We start from the raw sequence: 18867 nt of genomic DNA on the forward strand, positions 1-18867 counted from the left end.
ACATACAAGGGAACTCCCATAAGGTTAACAGCTGGTTTCTCAAGAGAAACTCTACAAGCCAGAAGGGAGTGGCACAATATATTTAAAGTGATGAAAGCAAAGAACCTACAACCAAGATTACTCTAACCAGCAAGGATCTCATTCAGATTCAACAGAGAAATCAAAAGATTTACAGACAAGCAAAAGCTAAGAGAATTCAGCACCACCAAACCAGCTCTACAACAAATGCTATAGGAACTTCTGTAAGTGGGAAACAAAAGAGAAGAAAAGGACCTACAAAAACAAACCCAAAACAATTAAGAAAATAGTAATAGGAACATACATATCAATACTTACCTTAAATGTGAATGGATTAAATGCTCCAACAAGAAGACACAGGCTCCCTGAATGGATACAAAGACAAGACCCATCTATATGCTGTCTACAAGAGACCCACTTCAGATCTAGGGACACATACAGACTGAAAGTGAGGGGATGGAGAAAGATATTCCATGCAAATGGAAATCAAAAGAAAGCTGGAGTAGCAATGCTCATATCAGATAAAATACACTTTAAAATAAAGAACGTTACAAGAGACAAGGAAGGACACCACATAGTGATCAAGGGATCAATTCAAGGAGAAGATATAACAATTATAAATATATATGCTCCCAGCATAGGAGCACCTCAATACATAAGGCAAATGCTAACAGCTATAAAAGAGGAAATTGACAGTAACACAATAATAGTGGGGGACTTTAATACCTCACTTACACCAATGGAAATATCATCCAGACAGAAAATTAATAAGGAAACACAAGCTTTAAATGACACAATAGACCAGACAGATTTAATTGATACTTATAGGATATTCCATCCCAAAACAGCAGATTACACTTTCTTCTCAAGTGCACATGAACATTCTCCAGGATAGATCACATCTTAGGTCACAAATCAAGCCTTGGTAAATTTAAGAAAATTGAAATCATATCAAGAATTTTTTCCGACCACAATGCTATGAGATTAGAAATCAATTACAGGGGAAAAAAATGTAAAAAACACAAACATGTGGAGGCTAAGCGATACGCTACTATATAACCAAGAGATCACTGAAGAAATCAAAGAGGAAATCAAAAATACCCAGAGACAAATGACTACGAAATGAAAACATGACGATCCAAAACCAATGGGATGCAGCAAAAGCAGTTCTAAGAGGGAAGTTTATTGTAATACAATCCTACCTCAAGAAACAAGAAAAAGCTCAAATAAACAATCTAACCTTACACCTAAAGGAATGAGAGAAAGAAGAACAAACAAAACCCGAGCTTAGTAGAAAGAAAGAAATCACAAAGACCACAGCAGAAATAAATGAAACAGAAACAAAGAAAACAATAGCAAAGATCAATAAAACTAAAAGCTGGTTCTTTGAGAAGACAAACAAAATTAATAAACCTTTAGCCAGACTCATCCAGAAAAAGAGGGAGAGGACTCAAATCAATAAAATTAGAAATGAAAAAGAAGAAGTTGCAATGGACACCATAGAAATACAAAGCATCCTAAGAGACTACTACAAGCAACTCTATGCCAATAAAATGGACAACCTGGAAGAAATGGACAAATTCTTGGAAAGATATAACTTTCCAAGTCTGAACCAGGAAGAAACAGAAAATATGAACAGACCAATCACAAGTAATGAAATTGAAACTGCGATTAAATATCTTCCAACAAACAAAAGTCCAGGACCAGATGGCTTCACAGCTGAATTCTATCAACATTTAGAGAAGAGCTAACACCCATCCTTTTCAAACTCTTCAAAAAATTGCAGAGGACGGAACAATCCCATACTCACTCTATGAGGCCACCATCACCCTGATACCAAAACCAGACAAAGATACTACAAAAAAAGAAAATTACAGACCAGTATCACTGATGAATACACATGCAAAAAGCCTCAACAGAATAGTAGCAAACAGAATCCAACAACATATTAAAAGGATCATACACCATGATCAAGTGGGATTTATCCCAGGGATGCAAGGAGTCTTCAATATATGCAAATCAATCAATGTGATACAGCATATTAACAAACTGAAGAATAAAAACCATATGATCATCTCAATAGATGCATTAAAAGCTTTTGAGAAAATTCAGCCCCCATTTATGATAACTCTCTCCAGAAAGTGGGCATAGAGGGAACCTACCTCAACATAATAAGGGCCATATATGACAAACCCACAGCAAACATCATTCTCAATGGTGAAAAACTGAAAGCATTTCCTCTAAGATCAGGAAGAAGACAAGGATGTCCACTCTCACCACTATTATTCAACATATTTTTGGAAGTCCTAGCCATGGCAATCAGAGAAGGAAAAGAAATAAAAGTAATACAAATTGGAAACGAAGAAGTAAAACTGTCACTGTTTGCAGATGACATACTATACATAGACGATCCTAGAGATGCCACCAGAAAACAACTAGAGCTAACCAATAAAGTTAATTGTAAAGTTGCAGGATACAAAATTAATGCACAGAAATCTCTTGTGTTCCTATACACTAACAACAAAAGATCAGAAAGAGAAATTAAGGAAACAATCCCATTCACCACTGCAACTAAAACAAAAAATACCTAGGAATAAACCTTCCTAAGGAGGTAAAAGACCTGTACTCAGAAAACTATAAGACACTGATGAAAGAAATCAAAGATGACACAAACAGATGGAGAGATATACCATGTTCTTGGATTGGGAGAATTAATATTGTGAAAATGACTATACTACCCAAAGCAATCTACAGATTCAATGCAATCCCTATCAAATTATGAATGGCATTTTTTACAGAACTAGAACAAAAAATCTTAAAATTTGTATGGAGACACAAAAGACTCCGAATAGCTAAAGCAATCTTGAGGGGGAAAAAACGGAGCTGGAGGAATCAGACTCCCTAACTTCAGACTATACTACAAAGCTACAGTAATCAAGAAAATATGGTACTGGCACAAAAACAAAAATATAGATCAATGGAACAGGATAGAAAGCCCAGAGATAAACCCACACACCTATCAACTAATCTATGACAAAGGAGGCAAGGATATACAGTGGAGAAAAGACAGTCTCTTCAATAAGTGGTGCTAGGAAAACTGGACAGCTACATGTCAAAAAATGAAATTAGAACACTCCCTAACACCATACACAAAAATAAACTCAAAATGGATTAAAGACCTAAATGTAAGACCAGACACAATAAAACTCTTAGAGGAAAACACAGGAAGAACACTCTTTGACATAAATCACAGCAAGATCTTTTTTGACCCACCTACTAGAGTAATGGAAATAAAAACAAATATAAACAAATGGGACCTAATGAAACTTAAAAGCTTTTGCACAGCAAAGGAAACTATAAACAAGACAAAAAGACAACCCTCAGAATGGGAAGAAATATTTGCAAACGAATCAACAGACAAAGGATTAACCCCCAAAATTTATAAACAGCTCATGCAGCTCAATATTTAAAAAAACAAACAATCCAAATTTTAAAAATGGACAGAAGATCTAAATAGACATTTCTCCAAAGAAGTCATACAGATGAAAAGCTGCTCAACATCACTAATTTTTAGAGAAATGCAAATCAAAACTACAATGAGGTATCACCTCACACCAGTTAGAATGGTCATCATCAGAAAATCTATAAACATCAAATGCTGGAGAGGGTGTGGAGAAAAGGGAACCCTCTTGCACTGTTGGTGGGAATGTAAATTGATACAGCCACTATGGAGAACACTATGGAGGTTCCTTAAAAAACTAAAAATAGAATTACCATATGATTCAGCAATCCCATTACTGGGCATATACATCCAGAGAAAACCATAATTAAAAAAGACCCATGCACCCCAATGTTCATTGCAGCACTATTTACAATAGCCAGGTCATGGAAGCAACCTAAATGCCCATTGACAGACAAATGGATAAAGATGTGGTACATATATACAATGGAATATTATTCAGCCATAAAAAGGAACGAAATTGGGTCATTTGTAGAGATGTGGATGGACCTAGAGACTGTCATACAGAGTGTAGTAAGTCAGAAAAAGAAAAACAAATGTGGAATATTAACGCGTATATGTGGAATCTAGAAAAATGTACAGATGAACCAGTTTGCAAGGCAGAAGTAGCAACACAGATGTAAAAAACAAACGTATGGACACCAAGGGGGGAAAGTGGGGTGGTGGTGGTGGTGGGATGAATTGGGAGATTGGGATTGACATATATACAGTAACATGTATAGAATAGGTAACTAAAAAGAATCTGCTGTATAAAAAATAAAATAAAAATTCAAAAAAAAAAAAACTCCTTTGCATCTCCCCACCCCTACTTTATACTGATGTCAAATTACGTCTTTATATAAATTGTGTCCATTAACATAGTTTTATAGTTAGTTATTTTTATGCTTTTGTCTTTTAAATTCTATACTGAATTAAAAGTGCTTTCCATAACACCACTACAGTATTATAGTATTTTCTATTTGTCTATATTTTTATCTTTACCAACAAGCTGTATATTTTTATATGCTTTTTTGTTTCAACTTGCAGACTCCCTTTAGCTTTTCTTATAAGGCAGGTCTAGTGGTGATGAATTTCCACAGCTTTTGTTTATCTAAGAAAGTCTTTGCCTTTCATTCTGAAAGACAGTTTTTCCAGATACAGTATTATTGGTTGGCAGGTTTCTTTTTTTCTTTCAGCACTTTGAATGTATTATTCCACTCACTTCTGGTTGGTACAGTTTCTCCTAGAAATAATACATCAGTAATCTTATGGGAGCTACCTTGTATGTAACAAGTTGCTTTTCTATTGCTGCTTTCAAGATTCTCTCTTTATTTTTGACTTTTGACAGTTTGATTATAATGTGTCTTGGTGTGAGCCCCTTTGGAGTCATCATACTTGGAGTCCTTTGAGCATATTCTAATTTGGATGTCTAATTCCTTCCTTGGTTTTGGGAGATTTTTGACCATTATTTCTTCAAATATGTTTTCTGTCCTGTTCTCTCTCTTTTCTCTTTCTGGAACTCCCATAATGCATATATTGGTCTACTCTACAGTGTCCCATAAGTCCCTTAGGCTTTCTTCACTTTTCTTCATTCTTTTTTATTTTTGTTCCTATGACTAAATAATTTCAAATGACCTTCTGTGAGTTTGCTGATTCTTTCTTCTGTTTGATCAAGTGTGCTGTTGAACCCCTCTAATAAGTTTTCAATTCACTTATTGTATTCTGCAGCTCCAGAATTTGTTTGGTTCTTTTTTATAGTTTCTGTCTCTTTGTTGATATCCTCATTTGGACGGGCTTCTGTGAGGGGAAGACCTTTAATAATTAACCTGACTAGAGATTCTGGGGAATCTCTGAAAACTTTTTTGGTGGATGCGACTTCTCTGAGCTTGTGCAGCTAATTTTCCAATTAGAGAGGTCTGCTGTTCTTTTTCAGGTTTCTTTTTCATAATCTCTTGCTCCCTCTGGTGTCTGTCTGTGGTACTGAAAGTTCTCTGGTGCTACAGCGTCAAGCCACCTCACTCAGCAGCATCCCAAACTATGTTGTGCTTAGTGGCATCCGAAGTATTTTGGCTCCCCATCAGTACTGCAAATCAAGAGAGACAGAAACCAGCCCCTCGGGCAACCCTCTGAAAAGCCAGAACGTTGAATGCATATTCCACTCTTCTTCCCACCCTCACCCCAACCCCTTGAAAAACAACCCAAGTTGAGCTGTGCCTGCTTGTGGGTTTCTGGAGTTCTCGAAAAGATATTTTGGTCCATACATTGTTGTTAAGCTGGCGTCTCTGTTGAGGACTGACATTTGGGACTTTCTAGTCCACTATCTTGCTGAAATCACTGCCTTATCTCTTTCTTGTAATATGGTATTTTATTTTATGTAAAACAGCATCTAATTTTGGAGATGTTAAAATGTGGAGGAAAAATGACCAATGGCAAGAGTAAGACATCATACATAGTAAGACGAGCCACAGTCTTGTCATGGCAGAAATTCACCTCTAAGTATTAGGATGAAAGATTAGGGTGCTGTAATAAAGAGACCAAACAACACAGTGGCTTGGAGTACAAAAAAAGTGTGTTTCTCTCTCACTAACAGTTTTGAAATGTGTATCCAAGTGAATGGGGTAGCATTGCTACATGCTAAATTCAAAAACCCAGTTCTTTTTATCCTGTTGCTCTGCCATCCACTAAGATGCAATGTCTGGAACATACTTATACTAAAAATGATTCATTGTTTATCTGAAATTCAAATTTAACTAGGTGCCTTGTGTTTTATCTGGCAAGTCTACACTAGGACATTGTATAGTCTGCAACCATCAAAGCTGGGCTTCTGCAGGTTAAAGCTGGTAAAAAGGGGAAAGAAAATGATGTGAAGGCATGCCTGCTTTCCTTTCCTGAGGGTCTAGGCGCTGGAATGTCATATACCATTTCTGCTCATTTTCCATTGGCAAGAACTTAAATTATAGGATTATACCTAACTACAAAGGAGACTAGGAAATGTTAGTTAGTTAAGTGCCCCCAATAAAAAAGGTGAACAGATTTTGGAGGACAACCAGCAGTCTTCATCATAAGAAGTTGATCTTCTGTGTCCTTTATTTCTTCTTTCCCTATCTCTGTATTTTTGCCTTATATTTTAGGGGCTGTTCTTGATGTTATCTCCCAAGTGGTTTCTTGAATATCTTATTTTGGCTATCATATGCTTAATATCCAAAAGTTATTTCTAATTTCCCAATTGGTCTCTTTCCACTAGCAACCTTTCTTGTTCTATGGAGGCAGTCTCTTCCCAGATCTTCCTGAGGATATCATTAGAGTTTTTAAAGATTCTACTGTGCCAGAGAGCCCAGAAATAAACCCACACCTTTATGGTCAATTAATCTACAACGAAGGAGGTTAGAATATACAATGGGGAAAAGACAGTCTCTTCAATAGGTGGTGCTGGAAAACTGGACAGCTACATGTAAAAGAATGAAATTAGAACATTCTCTCACACCATATAAAAAAAAACTGAAAATGGATTAAAGACCTAAATGTAAGGCTAGAAACCATAAAACTATTAGAAGAAAACATAAGTAGAACCCTCTTTGATATAAATCATAGCAATATTTTTTTGGATCTCCTAAGGCAAAGGAAACAAAAGCAAAGATAAACAAATAGGACCTAATTAAACTTAAAAGCTTTTGCACAGCAAAGGGAACCTCAACAAAATGAAAGGACAACCTACTGAATGGGAGAAGACAATTGCAAATGATATGACCAATAAGGGGTTAATATACAAAATATATAAACAGCTCATACAACTCAATATCAAAAAAACAACCCAATTTCAAAATGGCCAGAAGACCTAAACAGACATCTTTCCAAAGAAGATATACAGATGGCCAACAGGCACATGAAAAGATGTTCAACATCATTACTCATCAAAGAAATTAAAACACAATGAGATATCACCTCACACCTGTCCGAAAGGCTATCATCAAAAAGACCACAGATAACAAATGTTAGCGAGGATGTGGAGAACAGGGAGCCCTGTACACTGTTGGTGGGAATGTAAATTTGTGCAGCCACTGTGGAAAACAATATGGACGTTTCTCAAAAAAACTAAAAATAGAACTACCATATGACCCAGCAATTCCACTCCTGGATATATAGCTGAAAAAACAAAACAAAACCCCGCTAATTCAAAAAGATACATGCACCTCAATGTTTGTAGCAGCAACAATGGCCAAGGTGTGGAAACAAGTTAAGTGTCCATCAACAGATGAATGGATAAAGAAGATGTGGTATATATATACAATGGAATATTGGCCATAAAGAATGAAATTTTGCCATTTGCAGCAACATGGATGGACTCAGAGGGTATTATACTTACTGAAATAAATCAAATACTGTATGTTATCCCTTATATGTGAAATCTAAAAAAATAACACAGATGAATGAATATAACAAAACAGAAGCAGACTCACAGATACAGAAAACAAACTAGCGGTTACCAGTGGGGAGAGGGAAGAGGGAGGGACAAGATAGGGATAGGGGATTAAGTTACTAACTACTACATATAAAGTAAATAAGCTACAAGGATATATTGTACAGCACAGAGAATATAACTAATGTTTTATATTAACTTTAAATGAAGTATAATCTATAAAAATTCTGAATCACTATGTTGTACACTGGAAACTCATAATATTATAATCAACTATACCTCAATTTAAAAAAAAAAGATTCTACTGTGCCATTACAACTTTCTGTTGTCTAGAGTCACTTATTCTGTTTATCTTGTCTCTCTCTATGCTTTTAGTTGTCTTTATAATTCTGGTCCTCCTGGTTGCGTGTTTATGGAATAACAGACCAACAATCTTAGCAACTGAGCTGGTGTCTTCTGTTGATGTGTATTTCCTCTGTTTCCCTGTATCTGTTTCCCTGAGACAGAACATGAAGGACTTTTGGCAGTAGGGTTTTCTAGCAGGCGTTACTGTAGGGTGAGTGTGTGGGTGATTGTTGGGGGAAAGGGTCGGGGGAGGATTTATAAATGTCACAATAACGAAAGTTTTATTCTGAGATGTCAACACATTAAACACCCTAGATTTCTCCTGGGGACTTACTGGATTTCTATAGAATGAGCCTTCTTGGTTTTGCTGTGCGGTGTGTGTGTGTGTGTGTGTGTGTGTGTGTGTGTGTGTGTGTGTGTTTGCTTGTCTGGAAGTGCCAATCACTCTCCATTTTGAAGGTAAAGGGGTTGGGGGTGACTGGCACAAGCTTCTGCGTAGACAGACCTTCTACAAAAGCCCTTGTTTTTAGGTCCACTTTTCATGTCTGTCTCAGCACTTGCTGGTTATGAGTTCAGAGCCTCTCTGGGATCTTGCCAGGAAGACTGGCTCTCACTCCCATTGCCTACCTTCTGGGCTATGGCTTCCTCCACTCTGTTAAGCAACCAGTGTACTGTCATTTACTTCTAGAAATTTGTTGAAGTCTCTACACTTGCCACCCCTCTTCCCTGCCATTCTCTTTGCTGTTATGTGTTTATACTCCTATTCTGTCATTTTAATGAAGGTCTCAAAAGGAAGGGGAAACAGCCACTTGTGCTCACACTACTGTCTTGAACTTCAGTATGTTTACATGCTTTGCAAATCTTCAAGCGTATTTATTTGTTTGGGTTTTTTACAGCTGCTGTTTTTGGGGTGGGGGTACCACCGTTAAGTGGTGAGACCTTGTTCTGCTGAGCCCCTTGATGTGTTTTTGTATATAAATTAGTATCAGAGGCTGAGGAAAGCTAAACAGCTTTTTATAATACAGTAAAACAACCAGGAATTTCCATGGCAATCTGGAGGAGAAGGGGTAAGGACAGCGATGGGAAGAAAAAAGAGCAGGGACTTCCCTTGTGGTCCAGTGGGTAAGACTCTGCACTCCCAGTGCATGGGACCCGGGTTCAATCCCTGGTTGGGAAACTAGATCCTGCATGCTGCAACGATGACTCCACATGTCGCAACTATGAGCTCTCATGCCTTCGCATGCCACAACGAAGACCCCATGTGCCGCAACTAAGACCCAGCACGGCAAAAATAAATAAATAAACTTTTTTTTTTTTAAAAAAAGAAGAAGAGCAAGTTAGTCACACACCATGATGTGACCTCTCCCCAAGATTCCCAATCTCTTCAAGGGATTCTAAACGCACAAAATGCTTGGTATGACAGAACTTCTCAGGGAACCCATGAAGGTGCTTAGTTCTGTGATAAGGCAAATGGGGACAAAACAGATGATGAAATAAAATTCATATTTTATGGTAAGACAAGAAAAATTAAAATATCATTTTTCTTTTTTCCTCCTCCCTCCCCTTTAGTGTGTGTTGTGCACCTACACTAACCAGACCTCATTAGGGGATAACATTCCTTCTTAATCTCATCAAGGGTCATAACTCCTTGGGAGATAACCTTCTTTCTTAATCTTCTAAGGGTCCATGATGACCCATGACCCACTACTTGCTTTGTACACATAGATCTGGATTGTGTAAACTGTCAATAATATGTCACTTAATGTACAGCCCTCTGTCTCAGAAACTTATATAACTGAGCTTTGACCTCTAACGGGTGGAACAGTTCCCAGAGCTTTCTGAGAGGCTGTTCCCGGGTCATAATACCCAGTTTGGCTCTAATAAAAATTTCCATTTCTTTCTTAGATAGACTGATTAATTTTTGGTTAACACAGAGAAGGACTGCACAGACCACAGGAACCTCAGGCAAGAGACCATGAGAGCATAAGGGCCAAGAATCTGCAGAAATTGTGGCGGGTTTGGACTCTCCCGTGCTGTGGCTTTGGCAAGGATCTGAGGCAGTCAGAGAGCTCTCTATGGGTTGAGAGGCCCCAGCTGGCACCTGGATTCTATATACACGTTCCTGACTTACTTGCCCCCTTTAGTTCATACTCCACACTAGTCTGGTGTTCTTCCTAGAGGGTGAATGCGATCATGCCATCCCTCGGCTTTAAAATTCTCTACTGTCCACAATCTGAAATTCTTTATCCTGGCATCCAACACCCTTCATGACCCGGCCTCCAACTACCTAACAAGCCTCATCTCCTCCTCACACAGGACAATCTTCACTACCTCAAATGTTTCACCGTTCCCTAAAACACTAATGCTTCCCTTCCATCGGAAACAGCCTTCCTCTTCTTTACCTAGTAAACACTTACTCATTCTCCAAGACCAAATTCAATCCCTCCCTCAGCCTTCTCCTCCCCTGCAGAGTTAGCCATCCCACCTGTGTTCCGCCAACACCTTGTTCAGAAGGGAGTTTCTCTTCCTCTAAGTTCCTTGCAGGAAGGATTGTGTCTTACTCACTTTTGGGGCCCAATGACTAGTACAGGCCAGGTTAGGGCCCTCCCCGGGGCTCCCACAGCCCTCCGGGCACAACTGTAATGATACCTATCATCCTGCCTTGGAACTCTGGGTTTAAGTGCCAATCTCCTGCACTCAAAGGGAGAAACTTGGGAAAACAGAGTAGAAATTACTTGAGAGGGAAATTTATACTCAAAAAGGAAATCTCCATTTGTTAAGGATGTCTACCTCGCTGCACTTGGAGGAGAAGATGACTAAATCATAAGAGAATGTTATCAGTGGAGAAGGCAGAGACTTAATCTGCATAACAAACCTTACCTTTGTTTACCCTGCTTTTCCTGGTAACTTCCCATAACTGGCTTCCTCTCCCACCCTCACCTTTCTTTATTTCATATTTGGCTAAAGATGGTTTAGGCCACCTGGGCAAGTTAACTCATTTTCCCTGGGTGTCTCCCAGGTATACGTGAGGTATACACATGAATAAACTTCTGTTTTTCTCTTGTTAATCCGTCTCTTGTTACAGGGGTCTCAGCCAAGAACTCTGAAGGGTAAAGGGACAGTTATTTTTCACCCCCTACAAGGCAGACAGCTACCTGGGGCCGAGAGGCTCCCCCCTCTCCCACCTATCACTAGCCTGCTACTGCAGGTGAAGGAGCTCTGTGCGCTGTACCCTGGTCTGGCGTCTCAACTCAGGACTTGAGAGCATTATTGGTGGAGATTAAACCCAGGGTGGGAGCCTCAGGCCAGTAGGGTGGGAGCCTCAGGCCAGTAGGCTGAGGCCCAGGACTGTGTCCCAGAGCAGGGGGAAGAGAAAGTCCTGCAGCTTCTCAGAGTCAGATAAGGAGAACGAAGAGCAAGCCCCGTTTGTCCTAAGGTCCCGAAACACCCTGCGGACAAGAGCAGGACACTGCACTGCCCTGGAGATGCCCTATGGGGAGGGAGAACAAGAAGGAGCTTCACAGGGTTAGGGTTAGGGTTAGAGGGCTGACCCCTCTGTCCTTGTCCAGACTTCTCCCCAGCAGACCTTACCCTCAGCAGCTTTGCCTTGGCTCTGTACACCCCATCTTTCCCAGGAGCATCAATTCCTAGGCCCAGCCAAACAACCATGAGAGAGATGTGACAGAACTACATCCTTCTGGGATGTGACCACTCTAAGGAGTAGCGGGAACTGACAGGGGGTCCAGGGAGCAAAGCTTAACGACCACGTGGTCCTTAAGAAGGCATTAGTATGAGGCCTGGGTTGGTTAAAATCCCAGATGAGCCACCTAGTAGCCATGTGACCTTAAATGAGCAAGTCACTTGATCTAACTGAACCTCAATTTCATCATCTGCAAAATGGAAACAATAATTACCTTGCAGAATTGTGAAGATTTAGAAATTAGGCTCAATAGTAAATGCTGCTATAATCACTATTTTCCAATACCCAGACGTGTGTAGGACTGGCTCCAGGCCTCTCTTCCAGGCTCTGACAAAAGCAATCCTGTAATTTCCCGGCAATTTGTGATAGTGAATGGGAAAGAAGTTATGTTACCCAAACAGTAATGGGTTAATGTCTCCCTGTTGACTAGAGACTCTGGGGAAATACCTTGATTCCAAGGAGTATTGGATGGTAGGTGGCAAGGCCTGTGGGTAAAGGTGCACGTGGGTCTCTCCTTTCATCTGGGATCTCATAGCAGAAGGAACCCAGAACTTTCAGAGCAGAAAGAGACCAGGCATGACTGCCTGTTCCAACAGAAGTTGGGGTCCAAGGGCTCTGCCTATGGCTGTACTGATGTCCCTTGTACCTTTCCTATCACGGGGGAAAGAGTTCAGGGGTCAAGTTCCTCAAGGTCAAGTTCCCTCTTCAAGGGAAGAGGGCCTGAACATAGGCTAAGTGTGCACAGCTTTTCCCTTCTCCCTGCCTACCCCCAACCTCCCTTCCCTGTTCAGGACCCTGTCGGGAATCCAGTTAAAACTCCCTTAGGTGAGGCGGGGAGAACCCCCTGCTTCGTGACACATAATAGCCGCTTGATAAATGTTGGTGGATGGAACTGAATTGCATGAAGGCCATAAGGTTGATGGGAGGGAAAGGGCTTCATGTGAATTCAGACTAGGGGCAGGGAGCCTGCGGGTGGTCACCACACCAGGATCAAGTGCCAGAAGTTGATGAGGACCCCACCCTTCCAGGTTTGCCTGCTGTTGAAACCTGACAGCCACCCCACATCAGAGTACACAGGAGCCACATCTTCACTGTCAGTATTCCTAGCAACTAGGAGGAAGAGAGAGAGGAAGGAAGTGGGGAGGGAAGAAAGAAGGGGAGAGGAAAGGGAGGAGAAAGGGAAGAGGAAAAGGGAATGAAGGAGAAAAATAAAGGAAGCTAGCAAAAAAGGAAGTCAGAGAGTGAATAAATGGACTAGTCAGGACTCAATAGCCTGGACCAACACAGAAAACCTAGCCTATGAACTTGGTCAAAAAAGGGCAAATGAGATCGGCCAGCAAGTTATGTCCCAAGATCAAAGCACGTCCTGGGTCTCACTGGCAGCAGACTCCAAAAGAATCACAGCAGTTGTCACTAACGCTCTGGGTCTGGAAGGATTACCAAGCTCCCCAGACTGAGAGGAGAACAGCAGATCTAGCTTGGTAATGAGCAAAATGAAGAGCTGGCCTTGGAATCACACACACCTGATTGGAATCCCAGCTCAGCCATTAGGTCAGGTCATTTAAGCCCTCAGAATTTCCTTATCTTGACAACAGGGCTACTACTACTTTGCAGACTAGTCATGGAGATCAGAAATAATGGTGTATAATAACTGGCATTCAGTAGGTGTTAGATGGCAACTTCTTTTTAAAGTTTCATTTATTTATTTATTTTGGCAACATGGCATGCGGGATCTTAGTTCTTCAACCAGGGATCGAACCTGTGCCCCCCTGCAGTGGAAGCATGGAGTCTTAACCACTGGACCTCCAGGGAAGTCCCTGGCAACTTCTATCATTAGGGAGCAATTCATACATGCAAGTTGGGTGACTATATGTTTAAAATATTTTGTATGGAGATTCTCAAGGAGCAGGAAAATGTGTATGAAATAAAAGTGCTTTGTAAACTGAAAAGGATCCTACAAAATGTCAGGGAATTGTTTGGGAAGTCATCTTTTATGGTTAGAAAAAATAGAGGCTTTGGGTTTGGGTAGAAGTAGGTTAGATTCCTGTCCCTGCCACTGACTTGCCATGTAAGCCTGTTTTCTGCATCTGTCAAATGTGGGTAATTCTTACTTCACAGGGTTGTTGTGAGAATAGGATGATGACTGGCATATCCCTTCCTGGGTAGCTGGCAAGATCCCGTGTGATAGGTCATCAGCAGTGCCAGAGTCACATTCTGCCAACTGGCTACAAATGAGGAAGGCCCCTCACTCTGGAAGAGCAGGGCTCCAGACTAGCAAAAGAGATAATGAGGGGTCTTTTGTATTTGTTGGAGGAAATTTGGATGAACACTAAACCTCCATGCAGAAAACACTGAAAACTGCCATGTGGAGCCAGGCCTTCAGAAGGGCAGATAGCCAGGTATGATCCCTAACAAGCAGTTCAGTCAGGAACTGAACTACTGCTACTAAGGGCAAAGACCTTAGGTTCATCTTGTCCCACCCTTCACCCCCTATTCCCTGACACTGTCATTTTTCCTAGGCACCAAAGAAGTGTCAATCGATAATCAATCTAAAGTTGAAAAGGTTCTCATGCTGGGCACTGACATCCCACAGGGCAAAGGGTCCAGGGCTGTATCAAGAGGCCACACTAACTCCCACTTACAGGGAATCACTTTGTCCCAGGCCAGCCCCCTAAGTGGCTCCTCCTTCAGAAGCCAGCAAGGTGAATGTAGTGAAAGAGCATCGGCTCAGAATCAAGGGAGGCCCAGGTCTGAACTCTGGCTCCGCCACATACCTGCTGTGCCACTTCACAGCGAGTGACTTCACCTTTCCTCACTTGTCTCATCTTACCCCCCTGCGGTTGCTGCGACAACTAAATGAGATAAAGAATGTGAAAGTGACCTGCAGAATCCAGGGCATAGAGTGGATGCTCAGTTAATATTACTTCCTTCCCTTTCCCCTTCCTCCTCACAGACCTCAGTCAGCTGCTTCCTTTTGCTTTTCAGAGCAGCCACCCATTCTTTCTTGGAATTCAGCTCCCTTCCAGAGTGGCTGCGGTGCAACCACCTCCCCACTTCTTCGATGCCCCCCAAATAAGTACACGGGTACTTTTCATTAAAGGGTTTTACTGCTAACCCTGGGGAAACAGATGCACGTTGGGGAGGGGGTGACAAGTCACAGACAGGAGGGAGTGTGAGGGTCCCTGGATCATGGCTCTTTGAGGGCTTCCCTTTCATTCCGAAAGTAGGACCTCAGACCTCTTCTCTGGGCCAAGGGGGCCTCTTTCTCCCCTGCTCCTCCCAGCCCAGCTGAGGCACAGCAGGTGGGAATTAGTGGACCACTGCCGTGTGCCCTAAGCGGTCCACATACTATACAGAGGACCTCCGAACAGTGATGCCCACCTCACAGGTACCTCCTCAAAGGGCAGGGGACGGTTGCCCAAATGATATGAGCATGTCCTAAGCCTACCTTATTTCTCTTTCACCCCAAGGAGGTGAAGCCAAGACGGGGTCCTCTGACTTTCTACCACAAGAAATCGGCCTGGAAAAAAGTGAAGATTTTTACTCAGAGTCCCTTCTCAGGACTTCTTGGAGATCCTGGCTGCAGAGGCAACAGAAAACCGTTCTCCAAAGTGGGAGGAAGGGCTTGAGGTCAAGGGGGGCAGCAGGAGATCCTAAAGATCTTTCTGCACTAGGTTGGGGTCCCACGCTCTGCTCTCTCTCTTCCTCGCCCTCTTCAGCTGGAATCTTTCCCAGCCTGCTCTCCCCTGTGAGTTTTCTGGTGGCGGATGAGATTGGAGCTGCGGGAGAAGTGCTTCCCGCACAGCGTGCACCGGTAGGGCTTCTCGCCCCTGTGGGTCCTCTGGTGTGCCCCAAAGTTGGAGATGTCGCTGAAGGTCCGCCCGCACTCGGCGCACTCATAGGGCCGCTCACCCGTGTGGGTGCGGTGGTGCACGCCGAAGCTGGAGCTGTTGCTGAAGCTCTTCCCGCACTCGCAGCAGATGTAGGGCGCCGGCTCCAGGTGGGTCCGGTAGTGCACGGCCAGCGCCGAGCTCTGGCTGAAGCTCTTGCCACAGATGTCGCAGCGGAAGGGCCGCCTGCCCAGGTGGTCCTGCTGGTGCGTGGTGAGGTCCGAGTGCCGCCGGAAGCTCTCCTCGCAGTTGGGGCACTTATAGTGCTTCTCCTCCAGGTGGATGCGCTCGTGCCGGATGCGGTTGGAGCTTCTCGAGAAGCTCTTGCCACACTCAGAACACTGGTAGGGTTTCTCGCCTGTGTGGATCCGCTGGTGTGTTCTCAGGTTGGAGGTATTATTGAAGGTTTTGCCACACTGGGCACATATAAAGGGCTTCTCAGCAGCCTCGGGCCTCGGACGAGCAGAGCGGTCCTCTGGCTCTCCAGCGGGGACAGCGCCGTCCTGCGGTGGCCCCTCTGGCAGGCTTGCTTGCCCATGCTCTTTCTCCCCATCTGGGATCCAAGAACCCTCTGAGTCATCCACTCTCCATGGCTTAGTACCCCGCTCCCCTTCCTCAGGCAGGTGCTGCTCTGGGCTCTGCTCCTTCTCACTGCCCATCTCTGAACCCTGAGAATGAACACAAATGGCCAACACCTTTATTCCTTGGGTCAGGCCAGACCCCAGGGAATCTTTCGTCCTGGCTGAAGGGGTGGGTATACACCATCCCTATGGAACCATCCGTCAGAAATAACCTCAATTAACTGGAATACTTGGATAGAATGCCTTTACTTACTTTCAAGTGACAAACTTCCACAGATATTTAAAGCTACCCACCAGAGCAAAAAGAAGGCCCCAGCTTTGTCCACCCCCAGAAGATATTTGTATGATTTGCATAATGTCACTTTTCTTAATACCACTAAACAACGACAGTCTAGACTCTAATTCACCTACAGGTAAAGGAGCTTCCATTTGGGGATGAGTTCAATTTTTCTGCCTAACTGTAAGTTAACTGAAATTCCCACTATGTTTAATCTTTTTTGAAAAGCCTTCCTTAAAAGTATCCACCTATTTGCCTGCTTTCAAAATGAAGATAACAGAACCTCTAATTCTTGAGGCTCTCCTACTCGTTTACAAGGCCCAGCTTTGAATCCTCTTAAGTGTGCACCTCTTCCCTTCCCCAGACCTCACCATAGTCTAGCAAATAAAGGCTTAACATCTGGGTCCTCCAAGACCCACTGAGGGCCTGGGCTGTGTCTGTTCTGATTGGTCAGTACCCACTTCCACTCAAACACCACACACAGCGGTGCGTACACAGACAGTCTCACACATAGACTCACACCACACACAGCCATACTCACATACCAAACACACTCAGCCACTCTCACAACACACATACATATCATGCAGTCACACACGTACATACCACACACACCACACACAGCCCTCCCACACATACAACCACATTCATGGCTATACAATTACACACCATACACACATCCAGCTATACTCACACACCACACAGTCTCCCAGACACACATTCCCCCAGACACACATTCCCTGCCCCCCCCCACACACACACAGTGCCCAGCACAAGGCCTACTTATGCAAACATCAGCAAATGCTTGCTAAGCTGCACAGACTCCTTTGAGTTCTGACAGCCAAGGACAGGGAATGAGGGGAAGAAAGTACTGATAAGAGAAGAGTGGTATTTCCTCTGAACCTTGAAGAAATAACAGCATTTCAAAAGGCAGAGTGGGCTGGTGGAGATACTGTACAGAGTGACATGAACAAAGGGATGAGGGAGGGAAGCACAGACTATGATGGGGCATTGATGATAGAAAATGAAAGCTTGATAATTGCTCCAGGTGGGGTCCGGTAATGGAAGGGACACCGACTAAATTTAGGGCTGGATCCCCATAGTGACACATACTGTCTTTACAACTCTAAATTACTCAACCACTCTGAGCCTCAACTACCACATCACTAAAATTGTGATACGGACTGACAGAGCAGGACTTTGTTAGAGAAAATGCCTATAATATGCTCAGTGTAAAGTGTGGCAGTACTAGTCATTCAGTACATGACAGCTGCTACTACAATTGTTGAAGACGCTACATGCTAGCCCTGTGAAGAAGGCAAGAATGAAAAAGATCCCTTACATGATCTTGTTAGGAAAGAAAAAAATTCAATTAAAAAATGGTACAGCACATGTAATCTAAAATGTGAAATACGGACAATACCTTAAATCTTTAAGGAGTGGGGAGTCAGCAAACTTTCCGTAAAGGACCAGAGAGTATATATTTAGTAAAGTTGGGGGGCCATAGGATCTCTGTTGCAGCTACTCAACTCTGCCATTGTTTCATAAAAGCAGCCAAAGAAGATCTGTAAATGATTGGGTGTGTCTGTTTTCATAAAACTTTATTTAAAAGCAGGGCAGGGATAAAGATATAGACATAGAGAATGGACTTGAGGACATGGGGTGGGGGGGGAAGCTGGGGCGAAGTGAGAGTAGCATTGACATATACACACTACCGAATGTAAAACAGTTGGCTGGTGGGAAGCAGCAGCATAGCACAGGGAGATCAGCTCGGTGCTTTGCGATGACCTAGAGGGGTGGGATAGGGAGGGTGGGAGGGAGGCTCAAGAGGGAGGGGATATGAGGACATATGTATGCATATGGCTGATTCACTTTGGTGTACAACAGAAACTAACACAGCATTGTGAAGCAATTATACTCCAATAAAGATCTATTTAAAAGAACAAAAGGTGAAGTATAATTTACCAATCTCTATTAGAGAGTGCTTTTTCAAGAATCTACATAAGTGATGTGAAAAATAATAGGCTTGCTTCACTTTCAAAAATGCAAAAAAAAATCAGAACCAATTTATTCTGATACTTATTCACTGTCTCCTGGCCATCCTTTTAAAAATTACAGCCCCTCCAAAAAAATAAAATTT

At 42.4% G+C, this 18867-nt stretch overlaps 1 protein-coding gene across 5 annotated transcripts in view; it reads right to left on the bottom strand.

Annotated features, from left to right (window-relative positions):
• The window catches only part of ZNF691 (zinc finger protein 691), a 67100-nt gene that overhangs the window by 46215 nt on the left and 2018 nt on the right, over positions 1–18867 (bottom strand). For all 5 annotated transcript variants that reach the window (XM_059074567.2, XM_067009770.1, XM_067009772.1 and 2 more), the window contains exon 2: positions 14754–16537. In XM_059074567.2, coding sequence (XP_058930550.1) covers positions 15695–16528 — 834 coding nt within the window. In that variant the 5' untranslated portion in view covers positions 16529–16537 and the 3' untranslated portion in view covers positions 14754–15694. The remainder of the gene's footprint in view (positions 1–14753; positions 16538–18867) is intronic.

The sequence above is a fragment of the Kogia breviceps genome, chromosome 1 (assembly GCF_026419965.1).
Source record: "Kogia breviceps isolate mKogBre1 chromosome 1, mKogBre1 haplotype 1, whole genome shotgun sequence".
Lineage (NCBI taxonomy): Eukaryota > Metazoa > Chordata > Mammalia > Artiodactyla > Physeteridae > Kogia > Kogia breviceps.